This window comes from Lepidochelys kempii, chromosome 15, assembly GCF_965140265.1.
Source record: "Lepidochelys kempii isolate rLepKem1 chromosome 15, rLepKem1.hap2, whole genome shotgun sequence".
NCBI classification, from domain to species: domain Eukaryota; kingdom Metazoa; phylum Chordata; order Testudines; family Cheloniidae; genus Lepidochelys; species Lepidochelys kempii.
The window spans coordinates 15,897,032-15,924,869 of record NC_133270.1 but is presented as its reverse complement, the minus strand read 5'-3'; the positions used below and the strand labels follow the sequence as shown (position 1 = coordinate 15,924,869).

Here is a 27,838-nt window from a genome sequence, read left to right as displayed (position 1 = left end):
CTACACCACTCAGGGAAGGAAACAGGATTTTTCAACCCTTGAGCCATGTAGCTAAGTCAACCTAACTTTTTAGTGTAGACCAGGCCCAGGTTAAGCACAACTGGCAACCAAGTTTAGCATCCTTGCATTCAGACTATATTTATTCTACATAGCAAGAACTAAAGAAAGCCACTGAGAATCTTTTAATCTTCACTTGGAAAGTTTTATAATTCTAAAAGTTTACGATCACTTTAATTTACCTGAAACTCCCTAAAACTGGCATGTGGAGTTTGCAAGTTCATCTTTGCTACATAAATTGTTTCAGGAAGCTAAAGTGATCTGTAATGGTCATGTATATTATATACCAATAAACATTTAACATTTAAGAAAAAGAAAACCCTAACATAAGCTGTCTACGCTTCAGTTGATGTTGCTAACCTAGTTTTAGATGAGCAAATCTTGTATTTGTCATCAAGAACTACAAGACATAAGAAGTTCTACAGTGATCAACAACCACAAGTAGGAGACAACTGCTGAAACTAATTTATTGTATAATCTTTGGTCAATGCTACAGCTGTCAGCACACAGGCTGTTTTAAGACGTTACATATGGTACTTCGTGATAAAGATGCGATTTCCTTTCTCCTACTAATTTCTCAATAATATGTAATATTAAGGCAAGTATCTCAAAAAGCTTCTTAACAAAAGGAGAGTAATTTGGGTTTTATAAAAGCAATTGTAGGGTTTTTGCTTAACTAAAAGGTGAAAATACCAATATAACTCAACAAGCCACTTTTAAATTACTTTGCACTTAAAAGTTCCTTCCACTTAGACAACACCAATTTCATATGGGGAAATTTAATCAGAGACATTACCCTTAACGTCACACAGTGAGTCAGGGCGGAAGCAAGAGAAGAGCTAGGAATAGAATCCCCATTTCAACGGCGAGACATCACTGTGCACGCACATCCCCATTTTCAGATGGGGAAACGGGTCAAAGACCGGTTAAGTGACTACCACTAACGTCAAACAATGAGTTGGGGGTAGAAACACTAGAAGAGGCAGGAACAGAAACCTGAATCCTCGGCGCTGAGCCATGCTCTAACCACTACAGCATGCTCCCTCCCAAACAACTTCACAAAATAGGCAGAATTTAATTTGACAGCATACACTAGTTAAAGTCTTTGTTCTTCAGTACACCAAATACAGTAGTTAATTAAGAACAGGTGCATACTTAGGGCTTGTCTAAATGAACAGTTAGTGCGCAGCAAGTTGGGGTATAAATCTACCCCCCACACTACCTTGCCAGATGCTAAGTGTCAGTGCAGACCCTGCTGACTGGTTCTGGCAGTTCCTTAGCATGCTTTGATCTACCCCGCTTTGAAACAGGAGTAAATCAAAGCACACCAAGAAACTGTTAGTACGTGTCAGCAGGGTCAACATGGCTACCTAGAGTGAGTGGCTAGCTTTATTGTGAGGTAGATTTACACCTCAGCTTTCAGCAAACTAGATGTTGCTGTAGACAAGCCCCTGATGTGCAAGACAATATATTTTAACACTCAAGCAATTGAAGAAAACCACCTACCAACCACCATTAGAGTGAATTCAAAGCCCTTCTTTACAGACTTCCTGTGGACCTGGTTGGGCAGATTAGCAAATCCCACATAGCCTGCTGAGTCAGAAAACTGGAAAGAAAAACAAAATTGAATACAAGTAAAAAAATACAAATAAACTGCACAAAGAAAGATAGAGAATCAACCAGTTACCTGGCAGCGTAGCAAGACAGCCCTTGGAACAACCACTCCCAACCCTTCCTTCCCCAAGAAGTCTTTCAGAGAAGTAAAGATTCCATAGGTGCTGCGGTACATACTTGAGCAAAAGGCTCTTCCTGGACAACATTGACCGTATGCCCGCAAGAAAACACTGCCATTAACATGAGACCATAAGAAGCAACAGGTAGCCCTGTTTGTGACTGTAAATGGACTTGCCTGCCCTCAGGGACCCCCTGCTGGCCAAGCATGGCTCTGCTAAGGCCTGCTTCACTATCCCCTTCACTTCAGACCCCTTTAAAAACCCACAGTACCCAGATATTCAAAACATTCCCTTTCTGGAGTCCAGTGTATTAGGTCCTGAACAAAGTCAATCAAAATAGACCTCCAATCTACAAAATCTTCATCCCAGTTTGAGCTGGGCCCAGACCCTTCTTCTGAAGGGTCAGTCCTCCTTTGAAGTTAATTTCTTTCACCTCAGTCCCAAACTGGGCACAGCCCTTCCTACCTGAGGATCTGTCTTCCTGATTTCCCAGCACCTCTTGCCTGGAGGTTTTGTTTTCTCAGAAGGCGGAGGGCCTATGGACTCAGGGCCCTTCAAGGGCCTTCTAATTCCCCACAATGCCTACAAGCATCTGCCAAACCCACCAGCAGCTGTCTCGCCCTGTATAAGGCTCAAGCACCTGCCCTTAAGCCCAATTTCACAGCAGGCAATCAGCCCAAGTACATTGGACTCTGCTCCTCTTTTTTTTTTTTTTTTGCAGGGGCAGTCCCCATGTGGCAATGACAGAGTTAAAGGTGACTCTTGCATTGAGGTATGTTAAAAAGTTAATGAGAGATTTAAATCATAAGCAATCTTAAAATCACTGACATTTACAAATTGAAAAGTTATTAGAAATAGGCTCTCCTGATATAGGCTAAATATAGTGAATTTCAGCACCTAAGAATGCCTGTGTACACATGCAGAGGAAAAACATTTCTGTAAATATCTGTAGAAACACAAGCACACTCGGTAGTAATGCACAGAGTACTGAGTTTATCATCACCTCCCAAGATGCAACTACAGTCACATAAGTGAACAAGTTAGTAATACAGCTGAACATAAAGCTCCAAAGTTCACAGTGCTAAATCTTTGACACAAAAGGAAGATACAGAAATGTACCTGAAAAAGTATCTGATAGATTTGGGCCATAAAAATAACAGTCTACTTCATTCTGTTATGAACTGACCCAATATCTATTTTAGGCCTAAACAAGACTTGCAGCCACTTGAATTCTGGGCTCTCTGAGCTTATTGATAGCAAACAACATTTATTCAAGACAGACACAGGAGTTTAACATGAAAGATAGACTTTTAATAAAATGATATACCGCAAATACTCCTGAACTAAAATCACTCACCAAAGGGCAGTTATTTTACTTGCAAACAAGCCTTTTACAACTCACCCAGATGGGAAAAATCTTAAATTGTAACTTATACCCAATTAAGAATTTTGCATGAAGTACAGACATCAATCCCTGTACATAAATACAAGAATACCAGATAAAGGAAGACTGGCTAACCTATTGAAACTATATTACTAGGATTACATACAAATTTGTTTTTCAGTAAATTTAAGAAATATATTTGAGCTAATAAATTTAGTTGGAATGTTTAACTACTTCAGTGAAAACATGAGTATTTTCAAAGGTTCAAAAGAATTATATACCACATTTGTATTATGCAGGCTTCTCTTTACCTTTACTTTTTCACCTGACTGAGACATGTTCCGTCACTGCAAGATTCAGAACCTAGAAAACAAGACCTTTGTTAGCAGTACTATAGATTAGATTCATCACAAGTTTAAGCACATGACCAAGAATGGTTACCTATCACATATTTATTATAATATGCCAAAGGAAAATTAACATGGTTTTCCTCAACATATAGGGAGCAGTCTAGTAATGAATTATTCTGTATATGATTCTGTAGATTTGGTCACTTAGTAGCTGCAATAAGGATAATACAGTTTACCAAATGAAGCTATTCAAATAACGGGGTTAAAATCATCACAAAACAAAATCCTTCACTTTAAATGTTATGAATAAGCAATTGTAAATTAAGATTTGAACACACGAAATTTTTTAAATCTAGTTAATTAGATCTCTGTATCCTTACATTACTTTTGCTTCTTTAAGCAGGGGACAGATGCATCTTACTGAATCTGAGGACGTACAGTGCCAGTACAGTACAGACGTAATTTTTAGTTTGTTTTGGTTCAACAGTTTTCTAATAATGCCCTGACACTCCCATACACTTTCCCTCCTTACCCCGCCATGAATCATTTCCTCCCCTTTTTCTTCTCACAGCTGAAAAATGCCTTCCTCACCTCACAGGAGTAATTTACATATAGCCAAATGGATTTTAGTGAATTTTCATTACAAAATTCCCAAACTTCTCATCTGAAAGCGCACAGAAGTTTCTCCAGAAAACCAAAATACCCACAGACTCTGAGGGTGACAGAAGTGACTGAAAATAGTATTCTAAACGTAAATGTCATCTCTAAACACTAACACCACACTGAATGTGAGAGAAGCCTGGAATTTGGTTAATACCCACTGGAAATGAAAATTCACCACAATGTTAATGTGTATGTCAAAAGTATCTGCATTTCAACACCAGCTAGCTATCTGGAAGAGCCCTCTCTTTCAGTGCCCTCACACATCTCCACATTTGAAAAATACTAGCTGTGTTATACAGACTAACGGTCCATTTTATTCAGAACAGCTACATAACACTGAAAGGAAATGGAGGGGGGAAGGAATACTTCACAGCTTGACTTGTTGACAACACAGCTCTTGGCTGAGAAAGGGGGGAAGTGACCTATGCAGACACCTGTGCACTCAGAAAACAGATGCTTCCCTAATGCTTAGTAGTAGCTACTCTAGCCAGCAGGATGTGGCACAACTTTAGATGCAACTGCTCAGCCAAATCCTAATATAAAACCTTGGTCACTTAGCTCTGCAAATACAAGTTAACAGTAATTGCAACTTGGAGTTTAGAGGAAAATGTATTCACAGCCGATGTCGTTTTTAGTTTGTCCAGAAGCAAAAGTTTCAAATTTCCTGCTGGCTGTATAGACTACAGCCAACCTGTAAGCAAGGTCAACTCAGCGTCTTCCCTCCTCCACCAACCTCCTTATGTATCCAGTTTGTTTGTCTGGCACAGCCATTGGTTAAGAAATATTAGTCTTGTTTCTATGACACTTCTGAGGGTCTCTAACTAGGCATCCCCACATTGTGATTCCCAAGTTGTTTTAAGTATGATTTTGTAGCAGTGGAGTTTGTTTTTATGACTCGACACACTAGGAGTTGGGTTTCCAGCCAGCCAATACTATGGATCCGCAAAGATGGCATTGATAAAGATTTCATTCCCTAGTCACAACTTAACCTACAGATGCAACTGCTTGCCCAAGTTTTGTTTCTATATTTGGAAATGTCTGTTGTCATCTTTCCCTTGAAACTAACAACGTACTTCATAATTAAAGTGCACTAGAACACTGCCACTGTTACAAGTGACATTTTAGTACAAGCCAAAATTACTAGTTTGGAAAACAGAGGAGCTAAAATTATTAAGCTCCCCTGCACGTGTACATCTGGCTCACAGAAACTAGCTTCTCACAGAACAAGGTTTACAATAAATAATAATTTTCCTGAAAAAGGGAACACATTGGTGTTTTTCTTTTTCTGCCTTTCCCCAGTCCTCTGAAATTTTAACTCTCTCAACAGGGAGCTGGATGTCTCCAGGGATTGGTAATAGGACAGTGAGCGTATTACCTCCTGATTTTCAGTTCAAACCCAACCTAACTTCATAGTGACTGAAAGGCTCAGGAAGAATGACTCTACAGTAGAGCCTCAGAGTTACGAACTGACCAGTCAACCACACACCTCATTTGGAACCAGAAGTACACAATCAGGCAGCAGCAGAGACAAGAAATAAACAACATACAGTACACTGCTGAGTTAAATGTAAACTACTAAAAAAAGGGAAGGTTTAAAAAAACACATTTGACAAGGCAAGGATACTGTTTCTGTACTTGTTTCATTTAAATTAAGATGATTAAAAGCAGCATTTTTCTTCTGCATAGTAAAGTTTCAAAGCTGTATTAAGTCAATGTTCAGTTGTAAACTTTTGAAGGAACCACCATAACGTTTTGTTCAAAGTTAGGAACAACCTCTACTCCCAAGGTATTCATAACTCTGAGGTTCTACTGTATCGGAATTGAGTTGGTGGTCTCAGTTCACTTCTTAGGGGCCAAACACGCATGTCTCAAAAGCCAGCCAAGTAGAAGTCTAAGCAGAGAAGTCTGGGTTGAATAGGAATGAAGATAGAACACGCTCTATTCCTTCACTCTTTGAAATGATCTCTCCAGATAATGACTGACACTGAGGCCTACTATACTCTACCTACTGCACATTAAAAACAATCTCTGGGGCTGTTGAATAGGCAAGCCCCTTTTACCCGCACTAAAATTCCCTTAATTACTTTTTAAGTTTTAATCTGGAGATACCCATTTCAGTCACTGCAGTTCATAAACAGTACATTGTATACTTCTGAGTGAATATTCCTATAGCTTACAATTTTTGTTCCCATTTATAATGAAGAAAATTCTTGTAATACACGATAAGCACAATTTCCCAAAAAAAGTGGTGCAGTTTTGAAGCAAAGCTACCTTAAAGCTATTCAAATTACTGATACGTTTGTACTTTCCATTAGATCCTATTATACAACTAATATTTGCATTGCACCCTACTCTGATCAAAAGCTCATAATATCCGAGTCTGTGAAAGAACAACTGCTGATCACATCTTAAGAGTTTGCTTAACAGTCTTGATAACACTAATATCTAGTCAGTTACTTTCTCTAGTATTTTGCTATACCTAGCATATGAAAGGAGGAATAATTAAACAAGTTCTATTCCTTATCACATGCACAATTCTTCAATAATAGTTTATAATTGTTTATATTATGCAACATAAGATAAACACTTTTGCAATGAAGAATGTTTCAGGAAGAATTTGGATTCCAGTTATAAACCAATGAATCAATGACTTTACAAAACTTATCAAACCCAAGTGATTTAAAAGAATCCCTTAATATGCCAACAAAATACCCAAAAGCAAACAACTTTATTAGTCACATGATACAAATTAACTTTAAAGGTCCCTAACATTCTATCCACATTGCCACTGAGGTATTGTCATTTAAAATACTATTTTACCATATTAAAAAAAAAAATCACTCCAGACATATTTCTAGGAAATTATTACTCTACGATGGTTAAAGTAATTTCAGCTTTTGACCTTGTGGATCATAACATTGCCTGAATGGTATGGTCATCTAGAAATTAATTCAATCCAATGACAATTAGCTGGACATCAATAGGCTTTCAGAAATATTATTGGATCCTTTGCCCCATTACTGCAAAGCAAAACTAAAAAGAAACCAGTTTAAAACTGTTTGAACATTAAGTTAATAGTAACGAAAACTAGAGAGAAGAATAGATTAGGAGAAAGTCTTTCACGTTTCTTTATAGCACCAAATCACAGTAGTACTGAAGCACTGTGTCAGAGTAGATTAGTAATAAAGATGGGACAGACTGTAGTAAATAATAATGACTAACAAACTACTATTATCTGCATGCACTCACCTGAGTCGCACAATAAAATATGACTAAAAGAAATCAGTTTGATCAGGTGGGAAACCGTGCCATGTATAGAAACACTACAGTATGAACTTTCACCAACACTTAGTAATAAAATTAGTGAAAACAATTTTAATTCAAAGCAAACATATCATATTATGGCAGAAGGCATTCAAAGACCCACCTCAAGTGTCAGAAGACAAGCAAAGCAACATGTACAAATGAAGGAAATTATAAAGATAAGTACACTTGAATTAATAAGACACATTAAGCAGTCTAACTCCTGCTTTTAAATTTTTTACCCTTCTAGCACAACAGAAATTGAATACAACTGAATTTCATTTACAAGGTTTCATTTTACAAAAGCAAGATGGACTTTTGAAAGTAATTTCCTCTGTGCATAGGTATATTGAGCTACATTACATAAATAAATGTATTTTCACTCAGCAAGTATGCTTTCTGAACTGCATGTTCTGTACTAATGCCTATTTCCGATCTCACAGGAATCCCATCTTAAACAGGTCTCTGTGCTAGAGTCCAAGGACTAGACAAATACCAATTTCAGTTACAGCCTGTGCTTCTGCAAACACAGACGCCACAAGCATGTCACCCCATCATCTTCTACCATGAAAAAAACCATCCAGTGAGGCAGAGAGGAAGGAAACCAGGTCATTTCCTTTGTTCCTTTCAGGATGTAAGACATAAACTGTTAGCAATAGGCAGTATGGGATTTTCCTAATGGTAACAAGAAGAAAAATGCTATGGAAAATGTACAAGGAAGTCTTCTATACAGGATTATAAATACTATTTTAAACAATTCTTGAGTGACAGCAATAACCAATTCTTTAAACAGATCCAGGAGACTGTGCAAGGATTCCTCTTTTCTGAAATCAATACTTAACAGCATATGTGATCCTTTGGTAAGTTAAGAAGGAACCACAGGAGAAGTGAAAACTGTGGTAGGGGTGTGTATGCTGGACTTGGTCTTATCAGCACTATGTGATCACATATGCTCCCAGTCTTCAAGAGTGTGGACCACCAGTAAGCCAACAAGAACATTTTAACTAAATACTGCAGAATGATTTCTTTGTTATCATAATGGCCTGTGACAAATGAAGTCCAATGCAACTACTCAAGCATGTCATAAGGAAGACTAACATAAAACTGTTTAGAATACCTCTTGCATACCAAGAAATATGGGAGTTTGGTGGAGAAGAGGATTACATTCTTCTCCAGACATACTCTTAAGATGGGTAGGGTGAGGGAATATCAAAGTACAGAGAAATTTTAATTCTAGGCCATTCCTAGTAAGGGGCGGCAACAGCTGCCTCCATATCAAAAGGCTGGCTATGCTGCTGATTCATTTAGAACGGAAATAGCTGTCACTGATTGAAGAATGTTATTTTACACGTCCATGGCTCAGAGTAATGCAGAAGTACACTGACTTCCTTCTCGTAGGAAACTAAGCAAGTCACTTCCACCAACCTAGAATGCAGGGATTTAACTGTTGTTTCCAAAAACAAACCTGCTACTGCTACAGCATTGGCAGACAGGCCAAGTCAAGATAAACCAATAGTTTAATACCTTGTATTCAGTGTTATCAACCTTTTTGATATAATTTTATGGCTTCTATTCTTTAACAGAGGAAATGCAATGTCCTTAATTTACTTTCTGTATTATCAAAAAAAAGAAAAGGCGTACTTGTGGCACCTTAGAGACTAACCAATTTATTTGAGCATAAGCTTTCCTGAGCTACAGCTCACTTCATCGGATGCATCGGTTTTATGCATCCGATGAAGTGAGCTGTAGTTCACGAAAGCTTATGCTCAAATAAATTGGTTAGTCTCTAAGGTGCCACAAGTACTCCTTTTCTTTTTGCAAATACAGACTAACAGGGCTGCTACTCTGAAACCTTTCTGTATTATAAAAAAGGCTTATGTACATACATACACCCATTTTAGATGCAGATCAGTTTAAATAAAAGTATCAATTACAGTACCTCTGAGATCTTGAACTACTGAAACATAAGGAAATAAGAAAAGATGGGCCAAATAGGATGAATAGATTTAAATACTCATTGATATAACTTATAAAAACAATCTATACATTCTGTAATTCAATATATAATGCTTCACTGTTGCTCTATTCCCTTATCTTTTGTACTTATCACCCTCATTACTTAAGAAATTTGTAATGTCAACAATTCTATTTACCTTTAATACAAATTTATTGACTACAAGGGTTTTTTGTCTTTAAATATTAGTGACTTGGAAAAGTGAATGAAGAAAGGTTTGATGTTTTTTGACTATTCAATTGATAGATACATCTTAGAAAGTGGATGTTTGCTCAGGAACCCCTCAACATTTTTCACCAAGTTATTTTCAGTTGGGAAATAAGTTTCCCTTCTCCCCCACACAATCTGCCTTACTTTACTTACACATAAATCACACCACACACTCCAGCATCGATGCAATTCTGGTGTTACATTACAAAACACTGGTGAAAAGTTGTCATGGGTTTGGCATCTTTCCACAGTACCACAGAAGTGCTTAGTTCTCTCTTCTCCTTTCTGCAGGTATGAATTCCATTGTATCACATAATGAAATATACCACACTCACAGTGTGAAGTTAAAGTTGAGCAGTTTTATGTCCAAGGACTATTTTTTAAAAATATTTTATTTCAATTAAGAACACTAAACTCACCTAAAAAATATTCTAAATTACAATCACATTGAATCAAAAAGCAGAAAGTTTAAAATTAGCAGAAAATTTAAATTTTAACAGAGAGTATATTGTTACTGTAGTATTTACATTGATTATGAATACCAGAAAACAGTGGCTTACACTAGAACAGAATGGGTCTGATCCTACCAATACTTACTAGCCATACCACTTATACAAGTATCCATTTCACTGAAGCCAACAATATCACTTGCAGTAATAAGTACTACACCTGATCGAAGGCATTTCCACTGCCAGGACCCATTTATTTATACGGTTAATATTCAACACTTTCTCCATGTGGTATTAAGACAAATAATTCCGTTATATTAAAAATGTAAAGCTCTGATTTTTAGAACAGCATGTATAAATAATGTATGAACAAATCTAAAGTTCTGACCCTACTCATTTTAAATCCAGCTTTATCTTCTCCTAATATTATTTGTACAGCACCAACAGTACTCTAGACGCTTTCTTGCCATCATTTCACCATACGGTCACTGAGAAATAAGTCTTATAGAGCTGGTTAGCTAACTCAAAGACATAATGTATATTAAGTCATTAATGTGTTTCCTTCCTAAGCAAGCAACTACTGGTAACATTTTCAAAGAGTTATTGTATTGCGAAAACATATCTTCAAACGGTCTTGTAGAAGTTTGATCATCCACTGTCAAAGAAAAATAATTTTGATGGAAAAAAAAATAATCATATTTTATTCACCATAAGTCATCATAATACAGGGCAGGTGAGCAGATACTGTGCATGGGCTGGTAAAGGTTAGTGACAATTCTGCAAGACAGCTTTAAAAGTGGTGGGGGGAAAAGGCAAAAGACTACATTATGTTGTTCTATGCAAGAGAATCTGCATCCACAAAAATAAAAATGTTCTGAAAAGGATTGCAAATATTAATGTAACTGCCATGATGCTGTTTAGATTCTCTCCTACATGCTGAGAAATAATTTAAGACCTATAAAATAACTTTAAAAGGCATGTGTCATCAGCTACCAAATCAAGTACTAAGTCTTATTGTCCAGCTGTGGGCTCTACATTTCAACTTCCACGTCCCCATTTTCCCTTGCTTCTAACCTCAGATTATGCTTGATACTGTAATTTTGAAAGCATTTTAGGAATGCCAAATGGATCTGGAACTTCTTGGCTCCATTCACACCCAGCACTTCTGATTAAACTATGCAGTGCAGAGCCCAACAAGCAACAGCCAGGCCTTAGTCCCCTTCTAAAAAGATCTACCCGTTCCTTGTTTGTTTGTTTTTTAAAGTATTTTGTGTATCTTGTAAAACAGTCTTCAATAAACAGACTACAAAAGAAGCCCTGCCATTTTCTGAGTTCCAGTCAGACACACTCCCTCCCCCTGGAGCCTCCAACGTGCTTTGGGCTTGTGACATTAAAAAGGCATCAGTGCTGCACACTTAAAAATTAAACCTTATTAAATCACACAGTTATCTTTAATTAAAATCACACAATTAGCGACCTAGACACGGCCCAAAACCCCAGAAAGCCTGGAGGGGCGCTGCGGGGAGCGGGAGGGAGAGAGAAAGAAAGAAAAGGCATGGCTACTGGAGAGGGGCTTTTACTCGCTTCAGGCTCTCACACCCGCCAGGGAGCCAGAGGAGGAAAGAGGGCCGGGCTGCCTGACACGGGCTCTTCTCGGGCAGCCCTGGACACCCCGCTCCGGGCAGGTACCCCCATTACAGACACCCCGCCCAGGCGCCGGAGCCAGGGCGCAGAGCGGCGCGGGGGGGCGGACAGAGGCGGCCCGCTGCAGAGCCAGCCCCACGCCAGTAGCAAGCGCCCCACAGGGGGGCTGCCCAGCGGCTACACGCGAAGGGGGGAGGGGAGGGCAGGGCCGGCCCGGGCGCACAGGGCTCCGGCCGCAGACACCCCCTTTCCCTCACGGCGGGGGGAGGCTCCGGCTGCAGAGACACCCCCGCGCCGACAGCGGGCTGCACTCGGCGCCCCGCTCTCCGCCCGGTGCTTACCTGGGCCCAACCCCCCGAGAGCCTTCGCCGCCTCCGCGCTCGCCCAGCTGCCAGGCCGCGCTCCGGACCGGAACCGCCCACTCCCTGCTCCTCCGGCATCCCACACGGCACCGCGGTGGCTCTCCTTCAGGCCTCGCGTCTCTATGGTTGTGCCGCTCACGCGGTGGGGAGGGGAGGGCGGTGTCAGGGACAGTGGAGAAGGAGGCTAGAGTGTCTCTCTCTCTCTCTCTCCTGCCGCCCGGAAAGCCGGCAGCCGGGGGCGGGGCCGAGCTGTGGGCCAGGCCGCTGGGCTCGGGGGCACGGCTGGCAGCATGACGCACCATCCTGCGGCGCGAGGGCAGCGACATGACGTCGCCCCATGACATCCCCACTGTGATGGCCTCGTGGGAGGCGGGCTGCAAAGCCCCGGGTGGTTTTGGAGCCCACGCATACCCTCTGGGCGCCCATCACTAGGGCTGCTGCAAAAGATTTTTAAATTGCGCTTTTCTGTTATTTGTGTTACCCTGGCACCTAGGAGCTGGAGCCACAGAGCAGGGCCCCCGTTGTGCTAGGCGCTGTACAAACACAGAACAAAAAGATAATCCCTGCCCCAAAGAGTTTACAACCTTAGGCCCTGATTGCAACAAGTCAGCTCATGTCTGCATTTCTTCATGTGGCCGATGTAACTGTAGAGCAACAGCTATAATTTTATGTGCAGGTGGTAAAGCCGGATAATTGCATCTGGAGTAGCAGAGTGTATTGCTCCGATGCCTTTTTCGTATTTGTGAATTGGACATTGCGTTGTTATATGTTCCATGGTTTTCTGGGTGACCAGTGACAGACTGGAGAGTTTTTAATTTTCCATTTTTGCAGCAAGTATCCGTATCTGCCATGGTTTGTGCAGATGCAGTTGAGGGTTGTCCATGAGTGGAAGATGGCAGCCTTCACGTGGCCCACTCTGTTAAGTGAGAAATCACATCTAATACCCTCAACCCTGTGATCAAACATCGATCAGTGATCTCCAGTCTTCAGAGCAACAACTCAAGCCACCATAATGGCCCTCTTCAGGCCAGATAGGTTCTGGAACAAGGATCCTCCAACATAACCACTGAGGGACTTTCCCAGGCAAAGTACAAGTATCTTGCAAACATGTTGAAGACAATGACATCCTTATGCTCGAAGAAATCACATCTCTGATGACCAACAGGCTAGCTGCTACCGTATCCATGGTTACAACCTCACAACTAGCTGCCACTACTATCTGAAATATGGCCTAATCATATATGTGAAAAACACCATCACAGATTTTGATGTCTTCCCTCCCAAGTGAAGAACCATAGGGACCTCGAGAGGTCATCTAGTCCAGTCCCCTGCACTCAAGGCAGGACTAAGTATTATCTAGACCATCTCTGACAGGTGTTTGTCCAACCTTCTCTTAAAAATCCCCAATGATGGAGATTCCACAACCTCCACAGGCAATTTATTCCAGTGCTTAACCACTCTGACAGGAAGTTTTTCCTAATTTCCAACCTAAACCGCCCTTGCTGCAATTTAAGCCCATTCTTTCTTGTCCTATCCTCAGAGGTTAAGAAGAACAATTTTTCTCCCTCCTCCTTGTAACAACCTTTTATGTACTTGAAAACTGTTATCATGTCCACTCTCAGCAGTAAGCTCTCGGGCTGCTGGAGCAGTGGCCCCTTCTCTTCTCCAGATTAAACAAACCCAATTTTTTCAATCTTTCCTCATAGGTCATGTTTTCTAGACCATTTTTGTTGCTCTTCTCTGTACTTTCTCCAGTTTGTCCAAATCTTTCCTGAAATGTGGCACCCAGAACTGGACACAATACTCCAGTTGAGGCCTAATCAGCGTGGAGTAGAGCGGAAGAATTACTTCTCGTGTCTTGCTTACAATACTCCTGCTAATACATCTCAGAATGATGTTTGCTTTTTTTGGAACAGCGTTACACCGTTGACTCATATTTAGCTTGTGATCCACTAGGACCCCCAGATCCCTTTCTGCAGTACTCCTTCCTGGGCAGTCATTTCCCATTTTGTATGTGTGCAAGAAGAAGCCACCTACACCACTGCCATCAGGATAGGAGAGTTGCACATTATCAACATGTATGTCTGCACTACAAAATGCAAACAGGCTTTAACCACTTTGTAACTAGATCTCTCAGCACAGTTGACTTTGTAGTAGAGCTGATCAACATTTTTCAGATTGAAAATATTTTTTCTTGAAAAATGTCTTTATTTCTGTGGAAACTTTTTATCATTTTCTATTTTCAAAACAAGAAATGTCTGAAAATTGTTTTGTTTTAATTTATAAACATTTTTTAAAATCCCCTCACATAATTAAGCTGACCCAAAAACTAATTAAAAAGAAAATCTTATTTCAGAAGTGGAAAGCTATAATGAAGGTTAATATTCTGTCACAGGTATTTTAAGTAAAAGTCAGGAACAGGTCATGGGTAATAAACAAAAATTCACAGAAGCCCACAACCTGCCCCTGACTTTTACTAAAAATGCCCATGGGTTGGGGGGACAAATAGAGTGATGCTGGGGGCTTACAACTGCTCCAGCCCCAGAGGGCTGACCCAACCCCAGCCGCTGCTCTGCCAGGCCAGAGGACCACTGCTCTGGCGGCCCCAGGGCTGGCCACTGGTCACTGTTCTCAGGACTGCTGCTCCATTGGCCCCAGGGCTCACCGCTGGTCAGCTGTTCCAGCAGCCCTGGGGTGACTGCTGTTCAGATGGACCCAGGACTGGATGCTGCTCTGGTGACCCCAGGACTGGCCACCGGCCACTGGTCTGGTGGTCCTAGGGCTGGTTGCCAGCTGCTGTTCCAGCAGCCCAGGGGCCACTGCTCCAGCAGCCCGAGAGCTTACTGCTGGGCAGCTGTTCTGGCAGCCCCAGCGCTGGCTGCCAGACGTTGTTCCTGTGACGCTGGGACCATTCCTCTCTCAGCCCTGGAGCTCACCACCTGTCAACTGTTCCAGCAGCATCAGTCGCTTCTCTGGCAGCACCAGTGCTGGCCGCCGGCCGCTGTTCAGGTGGCCTGGGGTGGGGGCTGTTGCTCCAGCAGCACCGGGGCTGACTGCTGGCAGCTGCTGCAGCCCTGCGGCTGCTGCTGCAGCAGGGTTTGACTGCCGCTGCTCCAGTCCCCACGGATGCTGACCCAACCTCTGCCGCTGCTTACACCCTGAGACCGCTGTCTGGGGCCCAGAAGAAGTCACGGAAGCCCCAGAAAAATCACAGAATCTGTGACCTCCATGACAGAATCAGATCCTTACCTATAATTGATCAATGAACTATTTCAATTACAGATTTTGATTTGAAAAAGTACATTGCAACATGAAACAAAAATTACTGCAAAAATGTCTGATTTTTTCCTGTTTTTTTTTTTGCCACCTCTATTTTGTAGTGTAGATGGGATTGTAAAACATGCTGCTTTCATGTTTTACAATGAAGTTTCCAGCCTTTCTGGTTGCAGAGATAACCTTCAAAATGTAAACTTCTGCAGTATTGTCCTTTGGTGTCTGCATGCGGCCAGACTACTGAAACAATAGCCTTAAAAGAGGTATGGAAGTCTCCTATTCATGAACTGTTCACTCTGCAGCCTAATTTAATTTACCAGTTACACACTAACATTCAGAGCTGATATTGTATGGCTGACATTCAATGTATTAGAAAATACAAATAAGCCCGCAAGTTTTGACCAGAAGAAGAGTATCTGACAGGTTTTTGTTGTCACCAGCTAATACATATGCCTATCTGAGTTGCTACAATGGAGCTTTTGTAAATCCAGTACTCCACCATACAATACTTACAACGTGCTTTAATGTTCCTACTTTGGGTCACAACTTATACAGGATCAGGCTCAATGTAAAGTCCAAATAATTATATTGCAATCGTAAAACCATGTTTGCCAGATGATTCCCGGGACCCATCCATAGAGCCAGTGCAGTGGACACATGGGCCGTGATGGCAGAATCACAGCTGTTCTAGGAAGAGGTAAATCCCGTCTCCAGTGGAAGTGGGGGGACCGCCATGAGGAAATCTTCCTGGGATTTTCATTCCTTCTTAGTCTTCTCCTGTGTATTTTATGGGAACAGTCTGATCCTATATTGCTAATTAGTACTAGAAAAACATTCAGTGGCTATGGAATGTTAGTTTTATTCTCTATTCCCCAATCCTGCACAGACATACTCATGAGCATGAGTAGCTGGAGCACAGACTACTCCTTTTCAGAGAAGCAGTAACGTTATGTGTTCCCACCTGCTCTGAGCCATCATGTGCTATGCTGCCAAAATGACTCTGGGGGACACTCCCTCTAGCCAGCACCCATTAGCTCCTCCCTTGCACACCTTAAAGCAATAAAGGCAGGATTTTGTCCTGACTTTGCAACTTTCCCAACCATAACTTGATGGGGAAAATGTAATTTCCAACATCATAGAATCATAAAATATCAGGGTTGGAAGGGACCTCAGGAGGTCATCTAGTCCAACCCCCTGCTCAAAGCAGGACCAATCCCCAACTAAATCATCCCAGCCAGGGCTTTGTCAAGCCTGACCTTAAAAATCTCTAAGGAAGGAGATTCCACCACCTCCCTAGGTAACCCATTCCAGTGCTTCACCACCATTCTCGTGAAAAAGTTTTTCCTAATATCCAGCCTAACTTCCACCACTGCAACTTGAGACCATTACTCCTTGTTCTGTCATCTGCTACCACTGAGAACAGTCTAGATCCATCCTCTTTGGAACCCCCTTTCAGGTAGTTGAAAGCAGCTATCAAATCCCCCCTCATTCTTGTTTTCTGCAGACTAAACAATCCCAGCTCCCTCAGCCTCTCCTCATAAGTCATGTGCTCCAACCCCCTAATCATTTTTGTTGCCCTCCGCTGGACTTCTTCCAATTTTTCCACATCCTTCTTGTAGTGTGGGGCCCAAAACTGGACACAGTATTCCAGATGAGGCCTCACCAATGCCGAATAGAGGGGAATGATCATGTCCCTCGATCTGCTGGCAATGCTCCTACTTAAACAGCCCAAAATGCTGTTAGCTTTTTTGGCAACAAGGGCACACTGTTGACTCATATCCAGCTTCTAGTCCACTGTAACCCCCTAGGTCCTTTTCTGCAGAACTGCAGGTCCAAGGCACAGTTCTCCCCAGCAGGATGTGACTAACTCACAGTAACTTTATCATTATTCATATTTAATAGGAGGAGAATTGGGTGTGCTCCTGCAGTGTAATGGAAGTGTTATGAGCTAAAAAGGTCGGGATAACTCTAGCACTTCCAAAAACCTAAAACCCCATAATTCAAAAGGAAAAATATTGTGCAACTACAGGACACTGTGTAATAGCTGGAGCCACCACTGGCTGATTCTGTTTTCAGGCTCTGATTAATAGAACTCTTATTCCATTTTCATGCCTCCCCTTTTCTGTACAAAGAACAGCTTTCTCTTTGTTTACATGTTAATATGTGAACTTTCCCCATTATATTTTTAGTGTCTATGTCTTATATTGTTTGTTTGTTTTAAACTTTCCCTATATGCAGAGTGGTCAGAATTTTTTGTGGGGATCATAATCTTGGTTATGGAAAAGGCTGAATTGATGCCTATTTTCAAAACGGCATTGTCAAAAGGAAACATAGTTTTGTTATCTACACTGCAGGCTGGCAAAGTGACTAAGCACACAAAACACAGAACTTGTGTCTTTTTCTGTGGGAGAACTTTATAGCTCAGCCATGGGACAACAGTTAAAAGATCGGATATGGAACAAATAAGAAACCCAAATATGGGGAACCAACCCAGATTCACCTCTTGATTCAGAGGCCTGCCTTCTCCCAGGCTGTCCTCTAGTTCCTAGGGCAGCTGCCTTTATAGTTCATGCAGCACCTGTGTGAGCCCATGTTATTAACTCTTCATTTGCCAAAGATGGGATAGTGTCTTTGTGGCTTGGCACTATAATCCTTACTCTTGGAAAACCTTTACTAAGATTCCAAAGGGGGAGGGATAACTCAGTGGTTTGAGCATTGGCCTGCTAAACCCATGGCTGTGAGTTCAATCCTTGAGGGGGCCATTTAGGGATCTGGAGCAAAAATTGGGGATTGGTCTTGCATTGAGCAGGGGATTGGACTAGATGACCTCCTCAGGTCCCTTCCAACCCTGATATTCTATGATTCTGAAAAATGCTGAAACAACTGATTCAAACTCCATCGTGAACCATCGTCATCATGGGTGAACAAGTAAGTCCTTTTCGCCAATGGCCCCCTCTGAGACATAGAGCATCCTCAACTCCCATTGAGTTCAGTGGAAACAGTGTGCTCAGCACCTTGAAGAAACACCTATCACACAGGGCCCAAGTCCCAAAACATCACCCCTCACAGTGACAAAGTGGGTGAGGTAATATCCTTTACTGGACCAACTTCTGCTGCTGAGAGAGACACGCTTTTGAGCTACACTGCCTAGGTCCAGTTGAAATGAAGTGACAGCCAGTCTTAAGTTAAGTAATTCTTCAGAAAATATGCAAATCTCTTTTGCTCCACTGACTTCATATTCTGCAAGCCTGGCACTTTGGTTCTCACTTGTGCAAACAGTCTAGCTGTCGCCTGTATATCTGCACACACAAGTTAATCTTGAACAATGCAGTGCAGGCTAAACTCATTCTGCTTCAAATATCCCCTCACCAGATTGTCTGAGTCATATTTCTCATCCAAATACCTTTGAGCTTTCAGATTGCCCATGGGATCCACCCCTATGCTCTGCAGCAGCTCTCACTGGTCCCGTTAGCACTAGACAGTCTGTTTCCATTTTTATCAGCAACGCTTTTTAATTTTTTAGTATATTTCTTTTTCTAAATTTCTAAACAAGCACAGAGCCATATTTTTCACAGTCCTGGGCAACATGCATCTCAACCCCCTGACATCAACATAGATCAGGGCAGAATTTACCCCGTTATAATGATAAAGATTCCATATCAACAGCAATGGAAAATGAAGTCCATTTAGCCACCACATAGCGAGAGCAACACAAGAGGCACGTTGTAATGCAAGCTACCTCCACCCTTGTTTACCAGTGTGCCTGCACCAGGTTATCAGATTTGAGATGGATATATTTCCTCGAAGGGATGAAAGGGTAGGTCAGTCTTCACGGCCAGTTCATTTCCTTGGACTCTGTGTTGGACTGTCAGCCAGGATTTCAATAAATACAAACAGGGATGGCGATGTCTGTTTACCATATTTGGACAGAGACCATTAACTTTATACCACCTTTGTGGCTCCTCAATTCTGAGGTGGGCCAGGGACCAATTCAGCCTCCAGTGTAAGTTAGAGTCGTCTTAGGACAGCTATACTTTCCAACACTGCTGACAAGGAGCCATTCCAGCAGCCAGTAATAACCTTTGCAAAGAAACACTGTGTCCAGTTTCCATTTTCTCCTGGCCACATTCATGTGTTGGTACCATCAGTGGGATGTGGAGCCTCCATACTACCCAAAGAATCTGCCAGCTGTCCAGGGTTATCAGCCCTGTCATGCTGACGGGGGACCCAAAAGTTCCACAGAAGCCTGGTGATCAAGCCTGTAGTCTCTATGGGTCACGCCACCTTGTTAAAGATAACGGTGGCAGTTTTCTCCTTCATTTTAAGCAAATAAAGGGAGCCCTTGGACTCCTAACAAGCTATAAATCAGCAGAACAAATTTTGAGTGGCCCTGTATTAGTCTGTTTGTATCTTTGCAATTTGCAATAGTAGGGTTGTTTCTAGAACAGGCTGATCCTACCGTGATCATGCACTCCTGCTCAGGCAACATCGTCTTACTTACATCACTTCAATAGAAATCCTGGGTGAGTAAGGAGTACAGGAGAGGACCCTTTTTGCAAACTCTTCCCCCCGCCCCAGACATGTGCTTTAGACTATCCTTATACTAAAATTTATTACATTTGCATGTCTGTCAATTATGTCCATGACTCAATCAGCTGACATGAGATTATGAACAGTCTGAAGCAGATAACTTGTTTTGTCTAGGATAAAGTCTTCCCCTCTCATCTGTGAAGTGAAAATCCTTCTGAAGCAGAAAAAATTTCCCCTCAGGACATAACTATAATCTTTTTTTCTTGGGCAGCAGGCATTCGTTCACAATATGCCCTGGAGCGAGGTGATGGGGAAACTATGCGGTTCAGTTTGGAAGCAAACAGTGGTGAACTATTTATCTCGTATAACTATAACTGCCTTCTGGTTAAGGTAATCAACTGTCAACTGTAAAAGATTATACATAAAATTCAACTCAGTTACAAGTTCAGTTTTTACTGACAAAAGCAAGGGAATGCAGAGTTAAGTCTGTTGTATCCTTTTAAATGTGCTCCACCGTGCCATACTATAGCAGTCTATGGTATGTAATGCAGTTATTGCAGTACATATCACGCACATGTCTGAATAATCTGTAGTGCAACGTCAGAGTGGGTCAAATTCTGTTTACAGGCACTGATTCAGGAACGTATGCTGTTAAGCAAGGCCTTAAGTCCATACCTATTCAGGACAGAACTTCAGCACATATTTAAGCATGTGCTTAAGTTTCATTGATGCCTGTGGGACTTGATAATATTTTAAATGTCTCCCTGAATGGGGGCTTGAACTGGGTCCTCTATTTCAGGACATCCCAAGTGTAAGCGAGAGCTTGCTATGGTGAATGGCAGCCTTACTTACTTCTGAACCACACACTACCATGATGTTGATTTTTGAGTGAATGTTGATTCTGTTCTTCCATCAAAGTACTCCTAATGCCTTTTATAAAGGTCACTGACAGACCTCAGTTTTCATTGTTGACAATACAATTAGAGCCCTTCCTTTCATTCTGATCTTGCATTCTGTCTGGAGTCACATCTTGTCAAGTTGGAAGCAATTTTTGTGTCCAGAAAAACACTTTGTATCTGTTGTTGTTGTTTTCTGTGGGAAGCAATGTTAAAACTGATTTTAAAGAAATGATTTAATATGATTTTAAATAAATACTACTATATTAATGGAACCATAATTTGAGATTATGTAGCTAAATCAATCTCACACTGCATAGCATCCTTTCCATTAAATTAGCACAATACAGAATATGTGGTCAGAACACCAGCTGCGTTAGACAAACACTTGAGATGAAATAAAGCTGTTTTTTATTCAGTTAGTGGGAACCTGTTTAACTTGCTTTCCCATTGGGCTGTAAATCTGTTCCTGATATGGGCAAATATACGGGATATGAGACGAAGTAAAGATTAATGTATTGTTTTTGTAATGGCTGAATTAGCAGCAGCTATTTTGTGTTACAGGAACTGCTCCTGGAGATATTGGACCAATATTGCAAGATGCTGAGCATCATTAAGTCCCACTGAAGTCAATGGGAGGGGAGAGCACTATGGCTGTACTAAGTACTATGTACTGGATTTAACAAACCACTCTTGAGCATGTGCTTGAATCCCATTAACTTCAATGAGACTTATACATGTGCTTAAAGTTAAGAATGTGCTTAAGTGCTTTGCTGAATCAGAATCTTAGGCTGCAGGAACAAGTCCTTCAGCAGTCAATAAACAGAAGCTTCATCCTGTGGACATTAAGGGATTGGTGATAAATCCTCTACATGGGACAATAACAACATGAAAAGCATACAGACTAGATTAGATGCACTGGGCATTTTCTAGACATTTGAGTGAAATGATAGTCAGTGCTTCATTGATAAATATTTCACATGGGGACTTCTCTTTCCATCTGTTCTCTCCTAGCATTTACAATTAATGATTTGACCACAGTGAAATGTGTACCTCTCCCAAGCAAAGATTTATTTGTGAAATCTGTTATGGAGGAAAGCCACACAAAGATCTCAAAGTTTCAGACAGGTAAATAACTGTAATGATGCGTTCCTCTCAGGCCACTGTATTGTAAACCAAGAACCGCAGCACTGCTGGAAGTTGGTCAATTGCACAAGCCTTTAGACTGCTGGAAGTCTGTTAATATAAGAGCATTAAGTCAGCGCCGGTGAATGTACTTGGATTTATTGCTACAAGCTACAATGTCAACATCTATTTAGCAACCCATAGGAAAATCTACAAGTAATAAATACATTCCCTGGCTGGCTAGAAGAGGAGAAGCTTGCATGTTTTTCAGTGCACCAAAACTCCCAGATTAATGGATTTGGTGTACTGTATATCACAGCAATCTTGAATATATGAGATTGTTACTTTTCATACACCAGCACACACAAACTCATCTCTTGAAAGCACTGATTATGACAATGGAGAAGAATCAGCGGATTTCCTTTACCTTCTACCTACAAAATGTCTCAGAGATAGGATTTATTTTGCACTCCTCTTCCAGGAACAGCAATGTTTTGCATTGTAATAAAAATCACTAAGGAACTGGCATTGGTTACTTGCTAAATAATTTCACCTTTGCCCATTTATATTTTTTTGTAGTCACAGAGATGTTTCCCCTTCATAATTACCCAAAAGAGAAGCCATTGCAGCACCCTGGTTTTATTCTGAGTAGAAAGGGAAATTTTCTCCCCTACTCTTTCAATCAACCTCACTTTTAGGGAGTGGAATTAGGACTAACCAAACAGATGATGTCTGTCAGTCTTTATAAACCTCTTTGTACTGTGTTGATCCTGTTAACAATAGAGAGAACATTGCTGAGAATTAGTCAGTGTCACAGCCAGCGCAGGAATTTCAAGCCTCTAGTTTTTTGTAAAGAAATTCATCTTTAGGAGTCATGATTAGTGTAAGTGACTCGTCCCTCCCTCCCTGGCCCCCACAGGATCTGCAGTTAACTTTTTGGCCAGATTCTTTCCTTAGTTGTTCAAACCTCTGCAATGGACATTACAAAGCTATCTCATGTGTTCTCATTAAGAGTATTAATTACAAATGATATTTGAGGTGATTTTCCAAATCTGAGGTAGGAAAGGGGTCAAAGAGAATCATAATAATAATACACAGCAATCTGGAGCAGGAGACTGACTTTCATACAGGACAGAACGAAAACAGGACTGTAAGGGATCTACCAACTGGCCGCTAGGTGTAGGGTAGGCTACATGCAAAAACTAATACAACCGGGGGCTATATTATCCTTTTGTCCATATTCCCTGCAGGGCTTGAGAGAGACAATGTGCATCCCCCAGGGCCCACTCCCTCCCTGTGTGCAGACCCAGTACCTTCTTTGTGAGATCTCTTCAGGGTTCATAGAAAGGGGAAACAGCGTCCAGGAGACAGCTGAACTACCTGCCATGTGGCAGGATCCAGATACACACACAGAGTGACCCTGGGTGTGTGGGAGATCAGGCCATAACTAAGCACTTCAGGATTTGCCCCCATGGAAATCAGATTGTAAGCTCTTTGGGACATGTTCCATAACCCAGCTTTCTGCCTCCACTGCCTCTGGCTCCTTGGCAATGATTAAACCAGTCATACAAGACAACCTTAGTTCCTTCACTGCCCCTACATCATCTCCTTATCTCCCATCTCTTGGCCTATCCAGCACAACCCTATCTTCCATCCTCAGCCCTCCTCCCCAACGAAGGGCAGGCATTGGTGAGGGCCCCCAGGTGAGGAACTGAGCAGGGGATGCAAGAACAGTGCAGGGGCTGACATGGAGTCAGTGTGCACATGTTTTGAAGGTGGGGAGGACAAAAATTAGAAGGATGAATATGGACAAGGCAGAGGGTCAGAGCTGAAGTCCCTCTACTACATCCCCCTGGCACAGCTCTGACCCCTTTCCTCCCCACACTCTCCTGAACTGCTCTGACATCCCCTCCCCCTGGAAGCACCAGCACAGAGCAGAAAAGGCAAACCTGGTGACCCTTCCCTGCTCCTGGAAGTTGGTCAGTTACTGACATTATAAAAGGGAAGAGATGAAGTAATTAGGGCCCAGTTAGGCACCATTACAAAATCTTGACGCTATTTCATGTGTTTTGGGAAGCCGAAAGATGACGTGACGGAGGAAACGACACTAAGCTTTTGGTGCACACTCACTCAACCCAGCTCCAAGTAGAGATAACCCTGGGCTGAACCCTGTGATTAAATATATCTTCCCGTCCATTTTGCAATGACCTGCTCATTCTCTTGCATTAATCTCCTTGAAGGTCGCCCTGGACTGAGTGAGGACATGTCTGCACTCAGTCATGCGTTAAGGGTAAACACAGTTTATCCACTTCCATGTGGAGAATACAGAGTTTAGATTAGTTTACCCACTTCTTTTTTTCACCACCACACAAGCATCTGCACTGGTTACACACAGGACTCACGAGGGCAGTGGTTTGTGTATAGGGTGCAAATCCCATTTGTACTGTTATATTGAAGCCAAAATAGGGTCCCATTCAAATTAATCTCTTGGAAAAGACAATGGCATCTTTACAGCGGCATCAGAAAAAGTGGTTCTGACTGGAAAGCATCAGGATCTTTAAATAAAGAGCCGTTCTTCACTAATTTATCAGTGCTCCTAATGCACTCCCACTTAGGCGCTAATTAAAAGAAGAAAATTGCACACAATCCATCCAAACTGGATGCTAAACTTATCACTCCTCGCTTTTTTTAGCACCTGATCCAAAACCCATTGAAGTCAGAGGAACTCCCATTGAGTTCAATGTCCTTTGCATCAGGCCTCTAGTCTCCAGTGTCTGTTATTCAAGGGAATTATAGGGGCTTCAAGTATAAACTTTTTACTGACTCTGATATTTCATTCCTGCCTTCAAATGCTCAAGAGTTCAGTGGGTGGGAGGGAACAGATGTAGTTAGGTACGTGAAACTCAGAAAATTTTAAATGCAGTGTGAGCCCCAGGTCATATTTCCTCTGTCCAAAAGGCAAGTCCATCTAAACCTGGCCAGTGAGGTGCTCTTCCTGCTTGCTGCAAGAAAAGAGTGAGAACACAATCATTTCTAATCCCTGAGCTCCTCTCAGTCCAGCATGACTTCTGTGTCATTGTTTTCAGCTTGAATGCTACATCCGCCCACTGTTCACGGGTTGCAAAGCCCCTTATGCATTCCCTTTAGGATGATTTATTAGGTGCATAACTGTAGTAGCAACAGCTGTCACGGCATTAATGATCATTTGTTAATGAATCGTTGAACTGTAAGAACATCATGAGTTTTAACAAAAAGGAACTCAGATGCTTGCCTGCAAAGACATGGTTTATAAATAGTAATTTTATGACTTAACATCCCCCATGAAACATCAAATTGATCTGTGCTTCCTTTTAGGCAATCACAGCCCTTTTCTCCTCTGGCTGTTGAAATTAATTCCGTTCTGTGTGCAATGGCTTTAGTAGGCATTCCAAGGTATAGGACAGAGCACAAGAGATCCCCAAACTTTACAGCAACTGTGCCCTTTTATTTGCCTAAAACTTCAACTAGACCAGCCAGCGCCCAGCAACTCCCACTCAACTGTATATGCTCAAACCTGCGGGAAAGCTTGTGCAGCTTCTCACAGCCTTGAGGCTGAGGACTGGAGGAACCAAAGATCTCTTGAGGGTTTGAGCACATGCAACCGTTTGGGAGGTAGGCCACAAGGATACATCAGGGCCCAGCACGCAGACTCACCCAGGGACGGAGAGGAAGCCTAATCTGTACCCATCACAAAAGCCTGAAGTAACAGTACTCATATGAAATACCAATGATTGGGAACCAGTATGTAGCACAGTAGCTGTGCTAAACTTGCCACTAATTCTCATCAAATTATAACCAGAGAGTTTGTTTCATACTGTGCTTGTTAAGCATACATTCCTATGTAGCTTTGATTGTCTGGGATAGGGCAATTAGTGAGAATAGGTTGGTAAGGGACAGGTGGATAGGGAGGAGGGCACAGTGGTATTCTAGCCATACAGTGACCTTGCTTTCTTAGCAAAGGAAACCTCAGAGGTTGCATGTGTTGCCCATGTGTCTGTTTCCATTGCTCAGTTATTTATCTGGGGAAATTAGGAGTTCTGTGCTTTCCGTCAAGTGGCAAGGGTGGTGGCCTTCCTGTGCTTGCAGTCGGAGGTATCTGGCTTTCCTTCCCCCTTTATATTATTGTTCTGGTGATGGGATTTTTTAATCAATACAAATATTCAATTTCAGCCTATGTTCTGGTTTTTTTCCTGTTCACCCTGTGCTCGCTACCTTTGTCTGCTTGGTTCTCTCTCACTTCTCTCCCTGATACCTGGGATCTTTCTGATTTAACAACAGTGGTCTCAGCTTGACAGTCTGGAGCAATATCCAGGGCCAAATTTCATTACTTGTATAATGGGATTTACTCCTGAAAATAATTTAAGTAAACTGTATATTTCAAAAATGGCTGGGGAGAAGTGATAGGTCCTCTCAACTGGCTCTCCCAGGCAGCCTCTGTTAGGAAGACACTTCTCACACCAGAAATGTTTACGGCTGCTGAGAGAGAGAGAGAAAATCAATTTGAGGCTGCAGCTGCCCTGAGTTAGCATGACTATATTATATGTGTTGAAAGTGGGCACAGAAATATTGGCTTTTACAAACTGGGATGGATCGGTCCTGGAAAAGTAGCAGAGACCACGTGCTCAGTCTCCAAACAATGGGGATGGGAGGAAGAATATCGTGAAGATGTGTGCTGGCCACTGTTTCATTTGCTAGAATTGTAATGGGATAATTTGTTGGCATGCCTGCTTGTTAAGTATCTAATTTGTACCCTCTAGGTAGTTAGGACAGAGATGCTGATTACCAGGAAGATGTAAATCACACAGCAGGTACTGCTGCACTGGGGGCGAGGACTGCCTACTACTGTGGGTTGGCCAGCACCGAGTACAAAAAGGCCCGGTCCGTAGTTGGTCTGTAAGCACTATGTAACAAACATGAGTAATAACTGCACAACAAAGGGACGTGCTCATGTGGCAAAAAGAAGGAAGAAGAGTGCAGCAGGGTTACTGAAGCCATATGAGGCCCAGATCCTCAAAGGTATTTTGGCTCCTAACTTTCATTAATCCATAAGAACATAAGAACGGCCATACTGGGTTGGACCAAAGGTCCATTTAGCCCAGTAGCCTGTATACTGACAGTGGCCAATGCCAGGTGCCCCAGAGGGAATGAACAAAACAGGTAATCATCAAGTGATCCATCCCCTGTCATCCATTCCCAGCTTCTGGCAAACAGAGACTAGGTACACCATCGCTGCCCATCCTGGCTAATAGCCATTGATGGACCTATCCTCCATGAATTTATCTAGTTCTTTTTTGAACCCGGTTATAGTCTTGGCCTTCACATCCTCTGGCAAGGAGTTCCACAGGTTGACTGTGCGTTGTGTGAAAAAATACTTTATTTTGTTTGTTTTAAACCTGCTGCCTATTAATTTCATTTGGTGACCCCTAGTTCTTGTGTTATGAGAAGGAGTAAATAACACTTCCTTATTTACTTTCTCCATTCCAGTCATGATTTTATAGACCTCTATCATATCCCCCCTTAGTCGTCTTTTTTCCAAGCTGAAAAGTCCCAGTCTTATTAATCTCTCCTCATATGGCAGACACTCCATACCTCTAAACATTTTTGTTGCCCTTTTCTGAACCTTTTCCAATTCCAATATATCTTTTTTGAGATGGGGCAACCACATCTGCACGCAGTATTCAAGATGTGGGCATACCATGGTTTATATAGAGGCAATATGATATTTTCTGTCTTATTATCTATCCCTTTCTTAATGATTCCCAGCATTCTATTTGCTTTTTTTGACTGCCACTGTACATTGAGTGGA

The 27,838-nt window shown here is 41.9% G+C and overlaps 1 protein-coding gene across 7 annotated transcripts in view; it reads right to left on the bottom strand.

Moving 5' to 3' along the window:
* The window catches only part of LOC140898772 (septin-2), a 63,262-nt gene extending 51,006 nt beyond the window's left edge, over positions 1–12,256 (bottom strand). For 3 of the 7 annotated variants that reach the window (XR_012155092.1, XM_073313144.1, XM_073313145.1), the window contains exons 1-3: positions 12,149–12,256; positions 3,486–3,537; positions 1,564–1,663 (exon numbers count right to left, since the gene is read on the bottom strand). Coding sequence is in view for 6 of the 7 variants with exons in the window: in XM_073313144.1 (XP_073169245.1) it covers positions 1,564–1,663; positions 3,486–3,512 (127 nt within the window). In the remaining variant the exon portion in view is untranslated. Of the gene's footprint in view, positions 1–1,563; positions 1,664–3,485; positions 3,538–3,904; positions 4,032–4,056; positions 4,322–4,345; positions 4,564–12,148 lie in introns of those variants that run through there. The other 4 variants (XM_073313140.1, XM_073313142.1, XM_073313143.1 and 1 more) reach the window with 4 other exon arrangements.
* Between the last annotated feature and the right edge of the window lie 15,582 nt (positions 12,257–27,838).